Source organism: Eublepharis macularius, chromosome 3 (assembly GCF_028583425.1).
Source record: "Eublepharis macularius isolate TG4126 chromosome 3, MPM_Emac_v1.0, whole genome shotgun sequence".
NCBI classification, from domain to species: Eukaryota; Metazoa; Chordata; class Lepidosauria; order Squamata; family Eublepharidae; genus Eublepharis; species Eublepharis macularius.
In genome coordinates this window covers 96085632-96109499 of record NC_072792.1, presented here as the reverse complement: position 1 = coordinate 96109499, position 23868 = coordinate 96085632, and the positions used below count along the sequence as shown (strand labels likewise).

Sequence of the window (23868 nt, the reverse complement as noted above, 5' to 3'; positions counted from 1 at the left end):
GATTAAAATCCTCAGTTCGTCATTCACAATGTCATTTCTATCTGAGTGCAGCGGTTTGTCTCTAGCGACAACTGCTGCAGAACAATTTCTCTCACTTCTCGGCAGATTCTGTTTCAGCCAGCAGATGGAAGTAGAGACATGCCCATACACCCAAGTGCCTGGAACGTGCCATCTTTAATACGGGTGGGTTAGCAGTTGTCTTCGAGTTCGTCTCCGGGCAGGGTAGCGATCATAAAAGCGTTAGGACTGGAAGACCATGGATAGAAGGAACTCCTACCGCTTTGAAAATGACCCGTAGGTCTTGGCCATATTCTCTTCTTCTCCAGCGGACGCCCTCCGCAGTGGTACTTGCCCAGCGGCCTGAGCTGCGAAAGGAAGAACAGCCACTCTTCCTCAGGCCCGGTCGCCATGGTGACGGGGCGTTCCATTCTCCTCTCCCTGGCTTGCCCCTCCCTCCTAGTCCCGGGCTTCTGCCTCAGCCCCGCCCCGCCCCTCCTCTCCTCGGTACACGTCGCAGCACCGGCAAGGGGAACTGCGGTAGCGCCATCGGCGTTAAGTAGCTCGTTTCTCCCCGCACTTTCTTTTTCCGCTGGTGAGTAGGGAAGGGAGAGGCAAATGCGTTTTTCAGGGACCATGCTCCACGAAGCAGCGTCTCCTGCTTCTTTCCTCCGGGACCGGGGGGGGGGTATTGTGCTGGGTTTGCGAAAGGGAGCCCCTTCCTCTTTTATCACCGACTCGTGGGCTTAAGTTCCTTCCCTCTCCTCCTCTTCAGATGCATTCAAGCCGGAGAAGCAAAGTCGTCTCTCTGCCTCCCTTCTATTTATGATGCATGCGATGTCCGTTATCTTGAATTGCACCTGTGGGGACAAGGGCATAGGCGGTAAAGGTACTGTCCCCTCCCTCCACGCACACACTCCCTGGCTGTGGATTCTGTGAGATTCTACAGCTTTCCTCGGTGGCGGCTGTAGCTGGGAGTTGGAGCCGCTGTTATGTTGACACTCTTGTCTCACAGCTGTTGGGTAGTGTTTGTTTGCCGTGAAGGGGCAGCGCCTGTCAAAAGCGAGGAGAAGGAGGAGGTGGGGAGACTTCCTGCATAATCCGCGCAGCGTCCTTTCTCCATTATTCACACAGGCACCAGGCACGCCCGTACAGCTCAGCTGAAGTGGAGGGAGCCCTGTTTAGGTGAACCGAGGGAAGTGCTGCTTTAACCCCCGCCCCAAGGTAAACAGACTCTCTAGAACTGGTTTGTCTTCTGCAGGGCAATGCATCACTTTTGAGGACTGCAGTAAGGCGGGGGCGGGGAGATAGTAGCTATGTTGCAGCAAAACCGAACAGGGTCCTTATGGTACCTTAAAGGTGAACGGTTTTCATTCTCCTATGTGGAAACGATCCCCTTGCATCACTGCAGAGTCTCCTGTAATGGAGATGATAGGGTAGTGGAATGTATTACAACTATATCTGGATAAACATCAATCGCCTACCACTGCAAAGTCCTCTCTGATTATCAATCAGAAGTTGTATTTTATAAACAAATGTTGGGTATAGTTTTTAAAGTGCATTTTGTTTTATGATGCTTGCGTTTTTTCCCTTTAATGTTTGTTCCCTTGTGCTTCTCGTTTACTTTCTGAGCTACCACAGTTAGCTACCAAACCCCCAAAACACCATGCATCTAGTGAGCTGTGTGTTAGATTCCATCCCTTCTATACATTTGTAGGGTAAAGTGGGAATTGTTACATCAGTATGATGGAAGTGTTTGGCGTGAATTTTGGAGATTCACAAGTTCAAATATCTGTTTAGGTCTGAAGCTCATCTGGTGTTTTCACCTAACTCTTTGCCATAATCTACTACTATACGAGAAATACAAAGTGCAAAAATATCTTGAAATATATAATGAAAATATCAAAATGGACTGTTTCGCAGTAAGACCGGTATCCAAAGAGCTACTTTAAGAATGGCCAAGGGCTTGAACGTGCTGCAGTTGGAAACTTGCTGTTGGAAAAACAAAACTCCAAGCTATAATGCAAACTGCTTTTTAAAACACTTTGAATTTTAAGAGCTTTTTCTGTAGTGGCTGCTGTTTAAGAAATGCTAGTCAGGGGCCCTGTTGGACATACATAATTCGTCTTAAGTTTTTTGTAAGGTCCTCCTGACTGTAGTCTTTGAGTACTACAGTCTGTGCACCATTTGACCTCAAGTCATTTAATTATATGCTAATGACAGCTTCATTGTTCAAAATATCTAGTGTGTCTTATATGTTCTTCAGGCCATTTGAAAAACTAATTTATGCAGTAATTTGAGCCAGTGAGTCTAAACTGATAGCTGACTTTTTCCTGGTCTTAACAATAATATACACTGAAGTGATTAGATAGCAAATTCCAAACTGATAAAAATCAATGTTTAGCCTCAGTAAACAATAGACCTACCTTGAAACCAAGACCAACAATTCAGACAAGGTATGCAGTACTAAGTTTCAGCCACCATGCATAGTATTAAGGTGTTTGACAAAATCCCCATGTTGGTTGATATCTAAAATTGTGAAGGTGTCAGTTAGGCTCACTTTAAAACTTCCACTAAACAACTTGTTTAAGTGCCAACATAGAAAAGCAACTCCTCCTATTTACACTTGGTTGTGCTTTCATTAAGAGTTAATAATTAACCTAATCACTAAAACCTGAGGAAAATGTTCAGCTTTTGCTTCCATGTGGCTATGAATCCAGATCACTTCAGCTTGGTGACAATTAGGCGGCTGAGGCTACCTAAACACATTTACTTGGGTCTAACAGAGGAGTCTTAAACAGAGTTACAACCTTCTAAGTTCATTGAAGTCAGTGAGCTTAGAAGAATGTAATTCTTAGGATGACACTGTTAATTTTATTGCATGCAAACTTATTTCTGAGTAAATTTGAATAGGGTTGTACTGTAAAGTCATGCTCACTACATTTATTTCACTAAATATTATGAAATTAAAACAGTGAAATGGGAGGGTGTTGCTAAAGTGTGTTACTGAAGTGATGAGGTCACTAGCTAATAATTTTGCATGTTGTGTTCACATTAAAGGTAATTCTCTAAGGGTTTTCATCCAGTTTAATAAATGAAAGCAAAAGCCTTTTTGCCATTTAATAGTGAATGTTTCAGCCCTTAGGTGCTAATGACAGGCTTACCTGATTTTTATGTGGATATTGATCATTTGCTACTGGTTAGTTTTAGACGATATATAATACGTAGCATATGTGTCTATATACAATTTATATAATTTTCAGATTTTAGTGATTACTTAACTGGAAAACTCAAGTTTATACTGGAAAGTAGGGCACTCTAGATGATGTAAACAGGAGTATTAGCTGTATTTAATACTTTTATCTGTAGAAGACTGGGGAAGGCAATGGCAAACCACCCCATAAAAAGTCAGCCAAGAAAACGTTGTGATGCGACATCCCCCCATGGGTCAGTAATGACTCGGTGCTTGCACAGGAGACTACCTTTACCTACCTAATACTTTTATCATTTTCAGTAAAATAATTGACAGATGACCCTGATACCTCCAAATTTTCAGTAAAATAATTGACAGATGACCCTGATACCTCCAAGTTTTCCTGTGGAACGTTGGATGATTCTTTCAAATTGAAACATTGTTTGAACTGAGCTATGGCTTCAAAGCTGTCATTGTGGCTTCTGTGTGAAGTTAACTTCTTTCAGTGTGATACATGAAGTGTTAACTTATTTCTTAATGTTGATTTTAGGTTTACCATCTCTCATTAGGAATATTTACTTCATAGCTGACAAAGAATGAGTTCATTATGTCAATACTATTGTGATTTGTATCACTGTTTGTTTTAGCTTACCAGACAGCTTTGGCTATGAAAATCTAAAATGGATCCTGAAGAGCAGGAGCTGCTTGGTGATTATAGGTACCGAAATTATTCCTCAGCAGTTGACAAAGCTTTGAGGAACTTTGAATCTTCAAGTGAATGGGCAGATCTTATATCGTCTCTTGGAAAACTCAACAAGGTAAAGTAACTCATATTTTTTTTAACAAAATCTCTACAGGAAGTACACCAGCTATTCATCTGCCCTGTATTGTTACATTAATTTTGTAAATGTAGCTCAAATTGGAGAAGTGGTACTGGAAAATACAGCATGCAAATGGCAATGGAAATTTCTCATGTTGCTTGAAATTATACTTTCAACTTTACCTTCTTGTATGTTTGACCTGTTTCAAAGCAAATTTTAATCAAAATTTCATAAAACTATGTTCCTCAAAACATTCACTCACCCCCTTATTTTAATAAAGTTACACAAACCATAAAGGAACCCTTGATGTCTCTCATAAATCAGTCACTAACTCAAGGCACCTTCCCTCAACCTCTCAAAGAGGCGGTCATCTGTCCCCTACTTTAAAAAACCATCCTTAGACAAAATTGATGTAGCCAATTATTGTCCAGTCTCTAATCTGCCCTTTCTGTGCAAAGTGGTTGAGAACAGTAGCTGACCCACTCCAGGCCTTCCAGGACAACAATGGAGACAGCTCTAGTTGATGACCTCCACCTGAATGTAGACAAAGGCCATGCTTCATTGTTGCTCCTCCTGGATCTATCCGCAGCCTTTGATACGATAGACCGTGCCATCCTGCTGAGGTGTTTGGAGGCAGAAGTAGGTATCGGGGCATGTGACTTAGATTAGTTTTAAATCATTCTTCGTAGGATGGACTCAAAGGGTTGCTATTGGAGACTATCCTCAGTGTGGGAATTACCTTGTGGGGTTCTATGAGGTACAGTCTTATCCCCCATATTACCTCTGTGTAAAGGCTTTAGGGGAACTCAGTCGTAACTATGAAATTGGATGCCATAAATACGCTTCCAGCCTTTGATGGAGTTTTGTTGATCCTAGCTGATTCAGGGAAAAGCCTAGGGGTTGTATTGGATCCAGCACTACTGCTAGAGAAGCAAGTAAGTGCAGCAGCAAAAAAGGCTTTCTTCCAACTTAGGCTAGCCTGAAAGATGGCCCCCTACATTGACACGGTAACATTGAGACTAGACTACTGTAATTCACTGCATATAGGTCTGCCCACAAAATCAACTCGGAGACTTCAGCTGGTGTAAAAAAAAATCTCTCGGACACATTTTGATTTGGATACTAGCTGTAATATAGCTGAGCCACTAGTAACTTGCAGAGGAGTTAGCCGTGTTAGTCTGTAGTAGCAAAACAGAAAAGAGGCACCTTTAAGACTAACCAACTTTACTGTAGCATAAGCTTTTGAGAATCACAGTTCTCTTCTTCAGATGCATCTGAAGAAGAGAACTGTGATTCTCAAAAGCTTATGCTACAGTAAGTTGGTTAGTCTTAAAGGTGCTACTGGACTCTTTTCTATTTTAGAAACTTGCAGTATATCATCTGGTCCATTTATGGATCATTTTGATCTGGTTGCTGTAATGGATGTTCACAGGATCCTGAGATCTGTGAAGATCACCACTTGTGCACTGGATTCTCAACTGTCATGTTACTGAAATGGTCACATCTTTGAGTCCCCAGTGTCCATTATAAATCCATCACTGATTCAGAGCACTTGACTTTAATCTCTAAAACAGGCAGTCATTTGTCTGTTACTATAAAAACCACCACTACCAAAGAATGATGTGGGCAATTATCAACTGGTCTCTAATTTACCCTTCCTGGGCAAATGATAGAGAGAGCAGTAATAGACAGAATGACTCCAGTTCATCCTAGGTAATTTATCTACTCCCAAACCCCTTTCAGTCTGGCTTCAAGATGGTCTGTGGGATGGAAACAGCACTGGTAGCCTATGTTACTGATCTCCATCTGAATATAGATAAGGGCTCTGCTTCTTTGCTGCTTTTACTGGGTTTTTACTTGTACTTTAACTAAAAAGTGACACGTTCCAAGATACACACTGGTCTGTATACCCTCTTTTCATTAATGTTGGTAGGAGATGGCACAAAACAGCCCAGAATTGCCACAGTACCTTCAGATGGTTTTTACCAAGAGCTTCACATGAACCTTTCAAAAGCCTAGCATTTGGAAACCATAGAATAATTTATCTGAGAGCGTATTTTCTTTGGCTCAGGGAATATTTTGTTGGGGCTCCACAAGGAATCACTTGTGGGGTGAGATAAAACCTTAATAAATTCTCCCTCCCATCAACAAAAATCTCGTCCTTTAGAAGAACATGCCTCTTAACGCTAGTTTTTATTGTAACAAAGTTCAACTTAAATCATCAAATGTACTGGTAGTTTTGCCTGTTGTGACTATACAAGAGAGATTCTGCCCAAGTAATACTTTTGTTCACTGAAGAATTTATTTTCTAACTTCAACTTCTATTTTTTTCCCCTCTCTCTCAGATGGCAAAAGTGAAAGATGCTTGTACTATAGTAGCATAGCAGTTTACAACTCTCTCTCAAGTAATAAGTATACTTTAAATTTTTCTTACAGAAAATGCAGATAGTTATACTTTATACTTTAAATTTCATAAATATGCCACACATACCAAAAAAAGGACAGAAGTGCTTTATATTCCCATTCAAAAACTCTAGAAATTTTACATATCTCTTACCCTATTGAGAGCCATTCAGCCATGAATGGAATAGATGGAATGATGATATTCCAGACTAGGACGTTGTGATGGTGTAGAAATGAGTGAGAAAATAGTTTGACCTTTACAGTGCAATCCTAAGAAGAGTTACTCCAGTCTGAGACCATTCATTTCGATAGGCTTAGTCTGGAGAACTCTGCTTAGAATTGCACTGTTAGTATACCAACTTTGTGACCATTTTTAAAGCTATGCATACCTTAATAGAGAGAAAAAAAGCTTTATTGATTCATTTTTACTTAAATCATTTAAAATTATATCTGAAGCTGGTTCTAGCATATAATCAGTACAAAATAATTAAAAATTAAAATTGCATCAAATAATGCAAATCTACCAAAAACTGGAAGCATATATCAGTAGCAATGTTGGTGTAATCCAAGTCTAGATAACATAAGAAATGTAAAAGGCATCTTATGGCTTGTGAATAGAAGTTTGTAGTTTATATTGGTAGAGATAGAACTCTGTTACATCTGTGGTTGTGGGTGTGCCAAATATCCCCTGAGGCTGTGTGAATGGAGTTTCCTTGGAATAGATAGGACTGTATGTATGGTTGTGGGGCTCTGTCTTAAGACCTGATGCTTCCATGCCATAGATATAAACTGAAGGTGTTTTAGATAAGTATAATAATAATAATAACATTCGATTCATATACCACCCTTCAGGATGATTTAACACCCACTCAGAGTGGTTTACAAAGTATGTTACTATTATCCCCACAACAAAACACCCTGTGAGGTAGGTGAGGCTGAGAGAGCTCCAGAGAACTGTGACTAGCCCAAGGTCACCCAGCTAGCTTCAAGTGGAGGAGTGGGGAATCAACCCCGGTTCTCCAAATTAGAGTCCCACGTTCTTAACCACTACACCAAACTGGTATAGATAACAGTGCTAGAGTAAATTCAGTCAGCTGATTGAAAACATTTAATTCTTTATATTCTATGGTTGGATTAAGCCAAGGAAAATCTCTAATACTAGTAAAGGGCTCTTATATTCAAATAATTGTTTAATTTTGTGTAACTCCACAATATTAATTCCTAAATTGGTGTTTCATGTTAAACTGAAAAGAAGCTCTACCTGAAATGTGAAGTGAGAGTTTCTCACATGTAATTTTGTTACCTAAATAATAACAAAACATAATCAATAACCAACCCATACTCAAATTTATTATAGCAGAGTATCTGTCTATAGATATAAAATAACAACTCATGCCACTGATACAGGAACATGTGTTGTATCACACCATGTGTAGATAATTCCAAAGTTCATTCTGTTACACATAACTTACCTTGTTATATTTAGATCCTGCTTTTCTTCCAGGAAAATCAAGGTGGTGCGCATGGTGATACTGATCCCAAGTAGCTTGGTCAGTACCAGAGAGAGAGAGACCCACACCTACTTAGTATCAGCAGATTGCATTTAATCTGGCTTCAGGCTCACTGTGGGAACACAGAATCATCTGAGTGTTGTTTTGAACAGCATTTTGATTGTGTATGCAAATCCATTCATTAGCAGTTCAACAGATACTGTTGAGTTGCCAATAATCACTCTCAGGATTATTTATACAACCTTTAATATACTCTTTTATTTTATATAGAGTTGGTAAAAAATACTCACTGCAGAAAGTACTGAGTTTTTCCTGTGACTTGTGAAAAACGTGCTTTTTCAGAAATCGCCACTCTTTGTACATGAACAATAATAGCCACTGGCACTTTTCAGCCGAATATTAGAAGTTCGGGTTTTGTGTGATGGTAGCCTTTTTTTTTGCTCTGAAAGTTTTTTAGGCCTTTCTACCCCATTCAGTTGTTCTGGGTAGAAGTTACTAGAGAATATGAAGGTTGCTTTATGTCTAATGCAGTTGTCTTCCAGTCAAAGGTGTGAGTGATTAGAACGTGGGTCAGGGTTTCTTTCAGCTTTGGCCCTATAGAATCATTTGCCACCTAAGACCTGACCTTGTAGGCCATGAATAGACATTTTACTTTAAAAGCAAGATTAAGTGCTATTAGTGTGGTCCTTGCTGTTTTGAGAACAGTAGAAGCCAGATGCCTCTATGGGGCATGTGTGGCTTGTTGCATGCTTTGAAAGGGGTCTGTGATCAAAATCGGGGCATAAAAATCGATTTTTTTTAAAAAAAAAATTAAAAATCAGATTTTTGAAATTTAAATCAGTTTTTTTAATCAGATTTTTTAAATAAAATGTTTTTGAGGAAAAATCTATCTAAAGATTAGTTTTCTATTAGTATTTCTATTTCAAAGGCTGTCATCATGAAATAAGGATTCGTTTTTAATTATGTAGCATGAGGCTGTATATTTATGCAATGATTAAATTTTTTGGTAAACAAATTCCATTAATCCATCCACAATGTCATGCTCTTCCAGATGTTTCTGTAAGATGAGATGATTGGGCAATTTTTCTATTTAGAAGATATTATCACAGATGGTTAATTTTACAGTTCTCAGTACTGTGAATTTGTGTCTGCAAAGATCACTCTTCCCCACAGCAAAAAGGTTATAAAATAAACATACACCGTTGAGAAAAAGACCTTAATCCCATTGTTCCTTTGCAAGTATTTGTACACAGAACCAACCCCTTACCTCTTAAGTGTTAAGTTTCAAAAAATTCAATGAATAGAAGATTGTTGGGAGTAGAATAGATCTGAACAAGAAGCTAAGTGCGAGGAGTCTTTATGTAGAAAAGAATAAGTCTTTATGTAGAAAACCACAATTTAAATCTAGCCTTACTGACTAGTGATTTAGAGAGCAATCCTAACCAGGTCTACTCAGAATCCTACTCAAGTCTATTCAATGGGGCTTACTCCCAGGAAAGTGTCTTTAGGATTGCACTCTTAAACTGTCATTTAAGTCATCATTTAAATTGATTTTATTTAAATCAAATCCACCCAGATCAACATGGAGCTCCCTGTATTGCTAAACTTGGAGAACTGCTAGGGTAAACTGAGCATGCAATTTTGTGTGGTTATGGCTGAAGAGATATCTCCTTTGAAAATGTTGTGAAGCACTTGCAGCTGACGCAATACCCATGAGTCAGATATATTGGTCGAAGAAAAGAGCAGGGCATATGACAAATGGTTGCATTATCATCAGAGAGTTCTGCCTTTATCTGTCAGAGTGAAGACAATCTGTGTGACTGCTTGAAATCGTCTCAGTTGATCTTAGATCCAGAGGAGTTAGCCGTGTTAGTCTTTAGTAGCAAAATAGTAGAGTCCAGTAGCACCTTTAAGACTAACCAACTTTATTGTAGCATAAGCTTTCAAGAACCACAGTTCTCTTTGTCAGATGCAACTGATGAAGAGAGCTGTGGTTCTCGAAAGCTTACGCTACAGTAAAGTTGGTTAGTCTTAAAGGTGATTCTGGACTCTTTAATACTTAGTTGATCTTAGCTGATCTAAGCTGTGATTCTAGTGCTTGAACCATGTTTGGGTATTGTGAACTATGAATAATGCTATATTGTTTAACACAGTTCATAGGAGATTGGGAGGGGTGAGCTGGAGGAGATGGGGGAGTATGAGAAGAAGCTCCTGGGTGAGTAGGAAGCAGGAAAGAGCAGGGAGGAGGTAAATTCCTTTGCCCTGCAGTTCCTTGGAGAGTTTCATATACTATGTATTAGCTGTAAATCAAGCCTTTAAACTGCAGTCCTGTATACAACTGGGAGTTTCTTCAGAGGATAAATGTTGGGCTTCAAGACTTTTTAACAAGTGTGACGAAGGAGGGAGAGATAATGAAGAAATCCCTGCTTCAGTGTAACTAATGCCTATACTTAATTGTTTTGGGGCGAAACTACTTGTTTGCAAGTAGCTGACTTCATTACAGGAATACCTTGTAATATATTATGGGCTCTTCTTGTTACACTTTTGCTGTGTGCGATAACAGTGAAGCATATATAAGGTAGTTACTGTTCTGCAAGTTTTCTGTTCATTTTTTTTTTATTAAAAGCCTTATATTTTGCCTTCCCATGTGATTCAAGGTGGCTTACAATAATTTCAGTTAAAACCAAAATAATATAACAAACCCCAAGTTTCTTCCTCCCTCCCTTTCCCTGCCTGACATTCAAATTCCCTTAAATGCCCCAGCAAGCAAGCAAGACTTGCAGCCTTTCCTGAAGGATCTCCAAGGAGGGGCCTTCCTTCATCTCTTCATTCCACAGATCAGGGGCCACAATGGAAGAAGCTCAGATTCAGGTCGATGTCAAATGGGCCAGCCTAAGTGATGGGATAACTGACAAATGGCTGCCTGAGGACCATAGTTGGTGTACAGTTCTATTGCTACTTTCATGCTGATTCTCAAATGCAACCCACTGCCTGTAGTGTCATTGGCATCATCAGTGTATCCAATTCTCAGCATGGCTAGATCAGTAGATACTTAAATTTGGAGATAAGACTAATCTTACTACAAACCCTAAAAACGTCCCAGAAAAATCTGAAAACTTAATTTAAAAAAAAATTAGGGTTAACCCTCCAATGACAGAAGCAGATCTTGTGGCTTTAAGAAATGAATACCCTCAGTGGCCTCTGCTAGGTAACCACAACTGTATTGCAAGTCTTCAAGCCTTGATTTTTGTCAGAAAAAGGCAAGGGTGGGTATAGGGTCCTTTCCAGGATTGTTTTAGCTTTTAAGGGAGCACTCATCAGGGCAGGGCTGGCAGCAACCACTGAGTGACAGTTACTGCTCAAATTGCTTGTTTCTGCTCAAGCCTGTGAGGATCTGAGAGTCCCAGGTTCAAGTCACCCCTCTGCCATGGAAGTTCACTTGGTGACCAATCACATATTGTCACCCTACTTCACAGGGTTGTTGTGAGGATACAGTGGAGGAGAGGAGGATAATCTAAGCTGTTTTGTGTAACCTTTTTGGAGAAAGGTGGGGTATAAATGAAGTAAATCAATAATAAATGTAACTGAAGATGGGGAGCAGATAAAAGGCGAAAAGGAAGCAAGGAAAGGCAAGGATATGGGCATTTCCAGGAGGAGGAAAAGAGCAAAGAGTGTCAGGAGGGGTATACTAGCAAAAGTAAACCTGCCCGGCCCCCACAAGTCCCTGCAGGTTCCAGCTTTGCAACTGCATTCCGCCCTGCTTTGCTTCCAGAACTGTGCAGGGGTTTCCCAGAGAGAGGCTGGCTCAGAGAGTGAAGGAAGGAAAGCTGAAGATGGGGGCAAATCAAGATCAGTTGGCTGGTGCATGGGAAGGACAGGATGAAGCAGAAAAGGGGAGAGGGCTGAAGGTATGGATGCCTTCATGGAAGGAAAATAGCAAATAATGAAGGGGGGTGAAGTTCCCCTTGCAAAACCTTGTGGGTCCTTGTTCTGTTACAGTGCAAACATGCAGAACAGATATCTTGGCCATTCTGTGTGGTGTGTGTACATGACACAAACTCCTGATGTGTGTGACTTTTTAATGACAAGGCTACTGCAGATGTTGCAAGTTAAATGGTAGAATAGTGGAAACAAGAACTGCAGCTTGGGTGTTTTTCTACTTAGTTTACACACACACCCCTCCACAGAAGAAAGGGTAGCGTCCACATTCCTGTTATGTCTCTGCCCATTTCACAGACACGACCTTCTGCTAATGCTTTTATTTTTTTTAAAAAAGGGAGACTAGTAGCCTCGTGCACTGTATGATATCTGCCCCCACAGTTGGAAGTGAATTTAATAGGCATCAATGCAGAAGACACAAGGGGAAAGCTTTAGAAAACTAAGCAGCCTTAAACTTTAATCCATGGAATGTACTTTGTTTGTTCAGAACATCCATATTTTCCATAGATAAATTTGATGGGCTACTTGGAAATTATGTGCAATTATAGTTTGAAACCATTCACTTGTTATATCTGTGCCAAACAAAACAGCAACCACTTGGAACTTCCATATTTAGATGTGTGCTTTTACTTTTCTTCTCTGTTTGCTTGTGGAACAAGTTGTATGCTTTGTTTCATATATTTTGACTAGGCTTGTTTCTTGTCTTATGAATTATTCTCCATAGATAAGAGATCCCATGCCAATTTTCAAGGTCTTAAATGTGCTATTAGAGTTAATTATTGTAATTGGTCTTAATTAAATTTGATCATGTAAACCAAAATGTTCACAGAATAGTGGTGCTTGTGCAATTCACAGTGTTGACATTGTAGGAGAATTTGTTCAGGATAGCTTGTTGTGCTAATTGAAGAGTTGAACAATGTATGGTCATAACTTCTCTTTCTGTACTAGAACATTGGTCTCTGGGAAAAGAAAGCTGTGCTGCTGAGAATATGTTATTGTATCATTGTTCCTTAAAATGTTTGCTCCTATTGAAATGTTCTACGTTTAGTACAATTTGTTGCCAGCCACTTTGACATTCAGTGTTATGAATGCAGGAAGGACCTTTGTGGATTGGGTGTCCAAAGCCCACTTTACCCTTGGCAGAATGTTTCCCCAGGTCCTCTTCAATGCAGGATCTGTTTGCTGCTCTTTCTTTGTTTTCAAAGATGTACATTAGAGTTCTTTTTCAGGGTTTTAACATAAATTTAATTTCTACAAAAATGGCAAGAGTCTTGTGTTGTATTAGACTAACAAATTAATTGTGGTATACGTTTATATAACAGGCTTAGAAGGGAGGGCATGAGTAGTTATATCAAATGCTATAGAATATAGTAAAGCTGAAAAGTTATAGTTACTTCAAAATGCTTAAGGAGCTCCATGTTGAGTTTCTAACACATACAGAGAGAGAGAGAGAGAGATTCTCTTTCTGATAAAACAGAGGCGCTGTGTCTTATTGATGTGAAGCTTTCAACAAATACATAACTATTCACCTATGTGAATTGATACAGATACGTGAAAATTAAGAGATGTAAGCTGCATTCATACATTAAACAAGCTGCAATTAAACTATGTTATTGCCATGTCTGCATGCATTCTTCAACATTCTCTGGTGAGTAGAGCGGGATTGAATACTTCCCAGCTTTCTCTAGTTCCAGTTCATCCTGATGGTTAAGTGCAGGAAGCATAGTGAATTGGACTTAAACTATGATTAGAGAACTTCTGAATTCAGCCTTAAGGCTAGGTCATACAATGAAAGAGATTGTTGTAGGTGTGTCACAGTGATCCATTTGAGTGTTATGTTTGCACTTCTCTTTGTAAATGGTTGTTAATCATTGTCAACCCTTGGCATAATATGCCAGTCTGCCTTATATTATTTTATTTCCCTAGGAATTTTAGTAAGAATAATGTTTTCTGTAAAAGCTAAACTTCCATCAAGCTGAGGGGAAATAGAAGTGTATAAATTACCAATTCAGCTTGCAGAAGTAACCAACCAAAGCCTTAAAGTACTGCAGCCTGCAGTAGCTTATTTTGTCAGCCATAAAGCAAAAGAATAATGCATAGGTACATATTTAACTAAAGCCATGATCTCTTGTCTAAATTTGTAAAATAAAAGTAACTGAAAATATTGCTAAATTTGTCATTTGTAATGAACAGCTCTATGGCTATGTATTGCTTATGGACAAAGACTGCACAACCACAGCATGCTCCAATATATCCAGTTGGTGTGGAGTATTGCACAAGCATACAGCTTCTGATAAAGCATCGCAGTCATTTTCTGAGAGTCATGGTGACACCTGAGTTTCATTTATTCTTGAGCAAGCAGTGTGGTGATTGCAAACTGCTAGCCTTTCAGCAAATCAGTTGTTCTCAGTAGGAGTTCAGCTGTTTAAAGTTGCTGATGCTGTAATTGTTTTTGGAAAATGGGTGTAAAATAGTTGAGTAAGGAGTTGTGAATATAGTCCTGAAATGAGTAACTTTATATCATATGTGTGTATAACTTACCATCAGGTAGCAATCCCATAAGGTTTTTTCAAGGCAGGAGACAAACATAGGTGGTTTTGCATTGTGTGCCACTGTGTAGTGACCCAGGACTGCCTTGGTGGTCTCCCATCCAACTGCTAATCAGGACTGACCCCGCTTAACTTTTGAGATATGACGGATCAGGTAGCCTGGGACGTCCAGATCAGGGCGACTTTATATCAGTTCTCCAGAATACTGTTAGGGACATTCTACTTGAGCATATGATTACAATAAACTCTTACTTCAATGCTGTTGGGTTTTTTTACAGGCTCTTCAAAGTAATTTGAAATACTCTCTTTTACCAAGACGCTTGATTATCAGCAAGAGGCTATCTCAGTGTTTGCATCCAGCTTTACCTAGTGGAGTGCATTTAAAGGCACTAGAGACATATGAGATCATATTTAAAATTATTGGGACCAAATGGCTTGCAAAGGACTTATTCCTATACAGGTAGGGGTTTTCTATTTAAAGAGAAGAGACAAAAAAAATTGAACTTGATACAATTTTATATGTTTGGTCATACCTTTTTTTCCTTAATATATATTTATATATATTTCTCTTTTTTTTCTCCTCTGTCCAGCTCTGGCTTGTTTCCTCTGCTGGCAAATGCAGCAATGTCAGTGAGGCCTGTTCTTCTTGGTCTGTATGAGAAATATTTTCTTCCCTTGCAGAAGTCTCTCCTGCCAAGTCTTCAGGCCTTCATAATTGGCCTTCTGCCTGGACTGGAAGAAGGATCAGAAATCTATGATAGGTAAGTATCACATACTTTCAGAAAAACATAACATTACATGTTAACACGTTTCTGTTTATCTGTGCAATGTGAATACTTTTGTATGGTAGAACAGTGTAAATTACTGAAATAAAAACAAGAAGGGCAGGAGAATGTAGTTTTAGAGTTAGGATCTTCTTTCAGTGTCCAGCAGTGGCCACAGAAATATCATTTGACTGCAGAATCACAAACGTGAGCAAACCTGTGCTTCCACCTGCAAGCAGGAAAGGATAAGAGCCTCTTAAACAACCAAGTCATTTCCCAGCTGCACAAATGGCCAGTAGGTCTCCAGGGTCCTGGGTAGATACTTGTTCCTCAATCCTGTTATTTGTTTTTTTGTAATATTCTGCTTGCAAAGCATGTAGAAGTAATATTTGACATTAAGGATGTGCTCTCATGGTTTCTCATAGCTCCATGTATTTTGCTCTGTCACTCATAATGCAAACAAGAAGCTGAAACTGAGGCAGTGGTGAGTCTAACAATGTAATCCTAAGAAGAGTTACACGGGTCTAAGCCCATTGAAGTCAATGGCCTTAGACTGGAGTGACTCTGTTTAGGATTGCACTGTAAAGCTCCTAACTGGTATGACACTTGAATTGGGGATATATGGCTCACACTCTTAGTCACTTCCCTTAAATCAGCTTGTCAGTTGGTGAGTCAAGAAGCCTCTCCTTTCCACCAATAAATCCCTTCCTGTTTGGAAGACAAAACATCTTAATTCCATACATTGTTTAAATCACATGATATCACTGTGGCACTAATGTTTGGGTTTTACCCACAATTTGGTCTTCCTTTCTAGTTTTTGAGTTTTCTAAGATTCATAATATATTATGCAGTAATCTAAAGAATTGGAATGTTCAAAGTTTTCCTGAAACTGTCTAGAATTCCTAAGTTTTACCAAAATTCAGAAGAAGTGACTGGCTGCTAAACAGGAATCTCCAAGAAGACGTTACATTTCTCAGAAAGGCGGAGTTCTTCCCTCTCAAAATTCTAAACATTTGGTAGGAGAAAATCATATTTCAAGAAGGAAAAAAGATTATTTATTTATTTATATTCCTCCTTTCTCATTGAGACTCAAGGCGGATTACATAGTGTGAGATTAGTACAATTAGTGGCAAGGACAAGGGCAGGCATTTCCATGCAGTGTCAAGAACATTTCCATAAACAATGTCATAGGGTAAATGAATACAGTTTCAAAAATATTTCCATAAACAATGTCATAGGGTAAAAGAATATAAGTTTGCAAAGATACAGTATTAGCAAGGATCCAGTATGGGGTTGAGGAATTGCTGAAACAGAACATAATCAATTCTAGGACTTACATTGAACAACATAAAGCACAGGTAGAATATAGGAGTACATATTTAAAGCAACAGATAATATATAAGGCAACATAATGGTGAAATCTGTGGTTTCTAACTCATTGGTGAAACATCTGGGATCCCTTTCCTACAATACCACCCTCTTAGGTGAGAAAAAAGGCCTTTTTGAATAATTCAATTTTGCAAGAGACCCTGTTCGGATGAGCAAAGCTGCTGTGGAGGGACATAGGGAGAGAGGTGGTCCCGTAGGTATGCTGTACCAAGGCCATGAAGGGCTTTGTACGTAATAACCATTACCTTGAACTCCAGCTTATGTTTTTATAATGTATACAACATCGTGGTCTGATTATGTTCTAATAATTCTTTTCCCATCTTTGGTATGCTTTTTCCCAAACCTGCTTTTCTTTGATCTTTTTCAAAAGAATGCTGTCTTAAATGCATTTTTAGGTTATCCAGACAGGAATTTACATTTGTACATTATCCATAGTCCCATGGTCACTGGCACCATTTCCCTTCCCTCAGCCCCTTGTAGCCACTGGAGGGCTATTTTTGGCTTTTCAAGAAATGATATGAAATTGCTAGCTAGATAAAGCAAGATACCAACCTATTGCCACAGTCTACTAGTTTCTCTAAAATTTCAACTTCCCTTTAAAAGTAAGTCTCTAGCCTTTTTTCTTATGAAGATGTACCTTCCCCTTGTATCTCTGCAACAGAATGGCTAGAGACCCTTGAAAAACAATGGAAGCTGTGATTTAAGAGGAACTAGAAGGTCATGGCAATAAATGCTTGATTTCTATAAAATTAACAATTTCTTTGTTTTATGTCCTCAGTGGCATGGGGAAAGGGGAATGGTGACCATGGGAAGCTGAGATGAAGAAAGTAGACTGTTAAACTGCTATGTGCGTGCCCTGTTGCAGTTGTGAATGCCTCTGCATTTGCTGCAGTAGCAAGAGATACACGGAGAATTGTCTCCATGTGAAAGCAAAATACAAGAGAAGAGGGCAAAAAGAACCCCTGAAGAACAACAGTGCAGTCTGAAGAATAATTACTTTATTTAGTTACACTGCCCCTATGCAGTATGCAATTTTCACGTGTTCTGTGTTTACTGGTTTTTTTATCAAGTCTTTTAATTTTGCTTTTAAATGGTAACTTATATTTTCTCTTGTTTTTATTTACATTGTTGTAGATCTTCCTGAAGAAGCATATGAAAAATGCATAGAAGCAGTATAACTGAATAAAATAAATTTCTTCCAACTACACCATTGCTTTTTTTTTTGGCACTATATAAGATGTAAAAAATATATGCAAGTATTTGGTTTATCAGGTAGAATATTTACTTATTAAGTACTTATAGAAACTTTTATTTTCTTTCTTAATTAACAGAACAGATGCTTTACTTCTGAAGTTGTCTCTCCTAATTGGTAAAGAGGTGTTCTATTCAGCACTGTGGGGAAGTGTCCTGGTCAGCCCTTCTATAAGGTTGCCTGCATCCCTCTTTGTTGTTAATCATATCAACCGAGAATTGTCTGGAAAGTGTCAGAATTATATGCTGGGGACAGATGTTAAACTAATGGTAAGTTACACTAAATCATAATGTATGGGATATATAAATAAATAGTGGATATATTGCAAATTAACAGATATAATGCAGATTAACAAATAATTATTTTTATCCTTTTCCTGCTGGTCAACAGTTATAAACTTACAAGTACTAGGAGAGTGTGTGCTCTGAGAAAAACCTTCCTCTATCCCCTCTTGCTTCAGCTTCCCTTCATATCTGCAGTATCAATTGAGAAGATGGATTTGAAGTGCTAAAAGGAGCACTCCAAATCCAGTTCTAATTTCTCACTTCCTCTTGCAGCTTCTTCAGGGGAGAAGGAAAGGCTATTTTTTCTTTTGCCCTTCAAAGAAACTATTGGGGGAGGGATTTGTCAATCTTTATACTGGATGTCCCAGGCTAGCCCAGTCTCATCAACTTTCAGAAGCTAAGTAGGGTCAGCCCTGGTTATTACTTGGATCGGAGATCCAGGATCACTTTACAGAGACAGGCAATAGCAAACCACCTCTGTTTACCTCTTGCTTTTAAAACCCTATGGGGTTGTTTTGAGGTGACAGCACTTTACACAAACAAACATATTGACTGAAGGTCCTGCAAACTAGCCATAGCCTGGGGGGCGAGAGCCCTTCCAATGTGCTGCTTTCAACAGTGCTTTGGGCCACTTCGAAGCATTTCAAGAACTCCTGACCAACATTCTTCTCAGGGCCCATATCTCAGGATGTGTCCTTTCTCAAAAGTACTCATCCTGGTGAAATAGTCATTCAGGGCCTATTGAAACTGTTCTTCCCAGGAGTTGGAAATGTTGCAGCAACAGGATCAGGCAGTCTAAAAGGAACTGAAGGAAAGTGCAAACCTTTATGTTCACTTTGTAAAACTTCCTGTCCCTCATTGAAGATCAACATTCTAAAACAACTTTCACTGGAATGGCTGTATTTCGAAGAGCTGTGTATGTAACACAACCCTTACTTCTTGGTTTAGGGGTGTGGAAGACCTTCTCTTTGATGGTGTTAAACAGAGGATGGTGTTGCAGAGGATAGCTTAATGAAAGAGCTTGTAGTTCTGGGCTCTTGGAAAGTAGACTGATTTGCACAAATTTCTTATACAAGCTGCTATGTAAGGCAAATAGTCACTCATCATGTGGAGAAGGTTCACCAGATTGTTTTAAGTTTCTGCTATAGGATTCTATTAGAGAAACTGACTCTTCTACTCCATCTTGCAAACAGTTCATAGGCCGTACTTCTTCAGCACAGGGGCTATAGCTACTGCCTTGAACTTCAGTTTAGTTCGGAACCAAATGTATTATTTTTTACTGTTCATTACAGGTCAAAGCCATTTGTGTATCCATGCTGGATTCAAATGTTCTTGTACAAAGAAATACTTTGGAGGTGGTTCTTTTCTTCTTCCCTCTTTACACATCTTTGGTAAGCATAGCTGAGGTCCAATCTAAGATTTACTTTACTGCAGGGGTCATTTTGTAGAAAAAGGGCTGGAGGAACTCATTAGCATGACTCATTAGCATATGCCACACCCATTGACATCACTGGAAATGTGTCATTAGCATAACTGATTTGCATATGCCACACCCCCTGATATCACCTATCCTGGCTGTTTTGGACCCAATCCTGGCCATTCAGGGCCAAAATTGGGCCCAAAATAGTAAAAAGGGGCTGAAAATGGCTGAAAAGGGGCCCAAAATGGTCAGGATCAGGCTGCTGTTGAGTGGGAGAGTAATCCACCACCTGTCAGAGGCCCAATCCAGGCCGTTTCGGCCCTAATACGGGATGAAACGGGCTCAAAATGACCGAGAGTCAGGTGGGCAGGGCAACTAGACATGTTACCTCTTTGGGGAACTGCTGGAACTGGGTTCCTGTACATTCCCCTTCGAAATGAGCCCTGCTTTACTGGCACCTAAATGCCAGGAACAACTCCCTCTAACAGTGTAGCATCATAAATGTGATATTTGTTTGTTTTAAGCATATGCTTTACTTTCTCAACCAGCTTAGTTCTCAAGGCATCTTATAAAGACATGAAAAACACAATAAAGAGATAAAATAGTTGCTTAACTGTACTTATAGTTTTATCTAATAGAATATTTAAGCTATCAGCTTAAATAGCATTGGCATCCTGAATCTAGTAACAGGTAGCATAAAATGTGTTTATCAGTGGGAAATACACATTGGGAGGAAGCAAAAAGCTTGGTGGCACAGCTATGTTTTATGGTGCTGTTGTTACTACAGAACTGCAGGCAGGTGTGATTTTTAGAACTTGTGAATAAACTTATTTACAGAACATCACTGAGAATCCTAAACATGCCACACCTACCTATTTTTGCTGGGGATTTTTTTTCTTTTATTGCAGGATCCCATTTTGCCTTTCATGCTGTTCGTTAGGAGCCCCTGTTCCCCAGGAGCAGCATTTGAGGCAGCAATGGGATGAGCGAGGTGAAAGCCCTGTGCACTGATGGATATCCCTTCCATCAGCAGAAATTGCTGCTGGATTCAAGACTAGGAAATCATGAAATTGCTATTTAACATCCAATCAAACTGGGCACTTCCTTCCTTTGCTTTAATTACAATAGTGTTGCATTTTCTGCATTTGGTTACCCCTCTGTTTTGCACTACTAGTCTTCATACATTTCCTATGCATGCAGATGACATCTAGGATCACCTAAAGGGGAAAAAATATAAATCTGAATACCTGCATGGGTAACTATATTGTGTTCTGGATAAATACCTTGAAAAGAGAGGAATAAAGTGGTAGCTTACTGCCACATGTAGTGGCAGTAATAAAGTGGTAGCTTACTGCCACACGTAGCCCCCAAAACATCATACGGCTGTACTTTAATGCGACTAAATTTACTAAGGAGTGAGTCCGGAAATAAATAAAAAGATGACATGGCACAGTTTCAGACAGGGAAAGATGAAAATGGTGGTAAACTTTTCTTTTCATGAAAGCCAGAAATGAAGTTTGTGTTAAAAGTAAAGAAGCCTTGGATGGAGTGCATTGTCCCTGTTATATCTTGAGTAGAAAGAATACCTTCATTTATGGTTTTGTTAATTTTCAAAATATTGCAGTCTGCCTCATTTGCTTTAACACTGCTAATATTTTCCCCATAGTTTTAAGATTTTATTTGTTTCTGTGTTTCCTTTTTGGTTGTAAAGAGTGCATGTAGAGCTAACTTGTTTCTGTTCTTTGTTTAGGATCCCAGTGAAAGTGCTGTACCTCTGTCTAGGTCTGATGTAGTCCATCTTCTCTCAGCAGCTGCCCAGACCCTCTTAAGAAGAGACATGTCCTTAAACAGAAGGTTATATGCATGGTTGCTAGGTACTATACAAATTACACTGTCTTTATGTTACAGTTGAGTGCACGTGAATATGTCTCTTTGTAATATAACCGTATTTTTAAACTTTTAGATTTCTTTACTTTGCATTACTGAATATTAATATTTATTAACTTCTGTTAAGTTATGAAATAAAACCTGAGGGATGCTGCCTTAATGGACAGTGCATTACAGAATAATATATCTTCTTTACAAAATGCTTGTCATATATCTGGATAGTAAAATTAGGTCCTCAAACAGTGGTGAATAGTACAAGAATTGCTAATTGAGTTGCCTTAAATTTGGGTAGCAATGCCCTAAAGGGCTTCCCTATTATTTCAGTGGAAAGGAGGTCCACATTAACATCCCTTTAATGTATACATGAATTAATTGAGAATTCAGGTTACATAGAAATATTGTTGAAATAATTGTGGAGCAGAACAAAGAGTGCAGAGAGTATAAAATCTATTCATTTAAAATGGGAGTCCCCAACGTGGCGTCCATGGGTGCCACACCTGCCAACACCTTTCATGCTACCCTTCAAGTTGGCAGGGTTAGGTGGGGCTTTTGCTCAGCAGGGCTTCTGTTTGGTCATTGGAGATCTGATTGTGCATATTTTTAAAAAGATGCTTTGTCAGCTGCTGCCACCACAGCACGGTGATCTTAACTGCATAACTGAAAGTATGCTGTGTGTATGTAAGGAAATATTTTAAACAGTATCAAAAAGAGTCCAGTAGCACCTTTAAGACTAACCAACTTTATTGTAGTCTTAAAGGTGCTACTGGACTCTTTTTGATTTTGCTACTACAGACTAACACGGCTAACTCCTCTACATTTTAAGCAATGTGTTCACTTTTAAAGGCATCCTGTTAAATAGAGCTTCTGCTTGAAATGTTTAAACAATTACTGTTATATTTATGCATGATCTCACTCTCTGGCATTTTGTGATTGGCTCTGCCTTTTGTGGTGGCTGTTTTGTGGTTGGCTGCTCCTCCTGTGGCAGTCATTTTGTAGTTGTACTCACCACCCTGTGTCAGAAAAAACTAACTATGCATTTACTTTGATTAATTTGATTGACTTGAGGTAAATTCTACAGCCAATTAAACTGAAAACATTGAATGATCCAGTTGGCACTTGACTTTGGTACCAAAGTTCGTAGCTTTTCTATTTTTCTATATAAGAAAAAAAAAATTACTCATTCCATACACAGTGTTTTCACAGTTTGCACAGAAGTATCTTTTACTAAATGTAAACCAGATAGATTTTCACATGAAGGGGCACCTATGATGTACTGCTTTTTAGTATGTGAAACATAATCTGTTTCACAGAAAAATTGTAACTTGTATGTAAGTCACTTTAAAACTGTATCTCAATTCTGTTTAAGATGATTCATAAATCACAAGTTTGGTTTCTTTTAGCCTTCATTCAGACATATAGTTTAACTACAGTTAAACAGAAATGTGCACAAATTGAGAAATGTGCCAAAGTTATACATGCACCTGGCTTCTTCCTCTTGTCTCACCTTCCATGGAATGTATGTATCCATTCATACAAATGCAGGCATGTGACTTTACCAGAGTTAAGTTTTCTTTTGACTTACTGGGATCCTATGCCTGGATTAAATACTGGTAGATTTTTTCTCCATAGACCAGGATTCCTGACTCTGGTTAAGCCATGTGCCTGTCACATGAAGCAAGACTTAGTCCTAAAACACCATTTCATTGTGCTGTATGCACGAATGGGAGAGGAATGTGCCAAGTACATGGACATATGAACAGTCAAGGCAATCCCAGTACAATGAGAACGCACAGGAATGGGAAAACCCACCCAGGAAAAACAACACTATTAAACTCAACACTATTAAAGTCAAATTTTTCTAATATTAAAGTGTCGAATGCTCAAAAGTGCTCAAAACATCCTCTACAGAAATTACAATATTCATATACAGTCAAATTCTACTTGGCAGGTAGATGGAGATCTAGCGATGTAGGTATCAGTGTCACCCTCCAGGTCTTATGAATAAATTATAGTGGACACGGTGTGTCATCGGAATGCCCCTAAGGAAGTCCGGGGGACGAAATCTGCATTCTTGATAGCCGGCCTCAGTTCGGGCATTGGGCTTGTGAATCTCCATCTACCTGCTGAGTCAACTGGAAAAGAAAGAAGAATTCACTGCTTTCAGAACTGATAAGAATGATTAATTAACTTGGACTCTGTCCCCGAGTTACCTCCCTGATTTTTGATGCATGCAGGGGGAGTGTTTTGTCTCTGAGCATCTTGCACAACTAATATGTATGAATCATAAGTATTTGACTGTATATGAATATTGTAATTTCTGTAGAGGATGTTTTGAGCTTTTGACACTTTAATATTAGAAAAGTTTGACTTTAATAGTGTTGAGTTTAATAGTGTTGTTTTTCCCAAGTACATGGACATGGCTGTAGATCACATTTTTATTTAACCATGGTTAAACTGGC

General features: G+C 39.0%; 1 protein-coding gene across 3 annotated transcripts in view; it reads left to right on the top strand.

Annotated features, from left to right (window-relative positions):
- The first annotated feature begins 520 nt into the window (after positions 1-520).
- DOP1B (DOP1 leucine zipper like protein B) overlaps positions 521-23868 on the top strand; it is a 100136-nt gene continuing 76788 nt past the window's right edge. The window contains exons 1-9 of one of the 3 annotated variants that reach the window (XM_054974603.1): positions 521-592; positions 773-886; positions 1132-1221; positions 3838-4008; positions 14692-14873; positions 15004-15174; positions 17898-18087; positions 19395-19493; positions 21273-21396. In XM_054974603.1, coding sequence (XP_054830578.1) covers positions 3871-4008; positions 14692-14873; positions 15004-15174; positions 17898-18087; positions 19395-19493; positions 21273-21396 — 904 coding nt within the window. In that variant the 5' untranslated portion in view covers positions 521-592; positions 773-886; positions 1132-1221; positions 3838-3870. Of the gene's footprint in view, positions 593-772; positions 1222-3837; positions 4009-14691; positions 14874-15003; positions 15175-16162; positions 16194-17897; positions 18088-19394; positions 19494-21272; positions 21397-23868 lie in introns of those variants that run through there. The other 2 variants (XM_054974602.1, XM_054974604.1) reach the window with 2 other exon arrangements.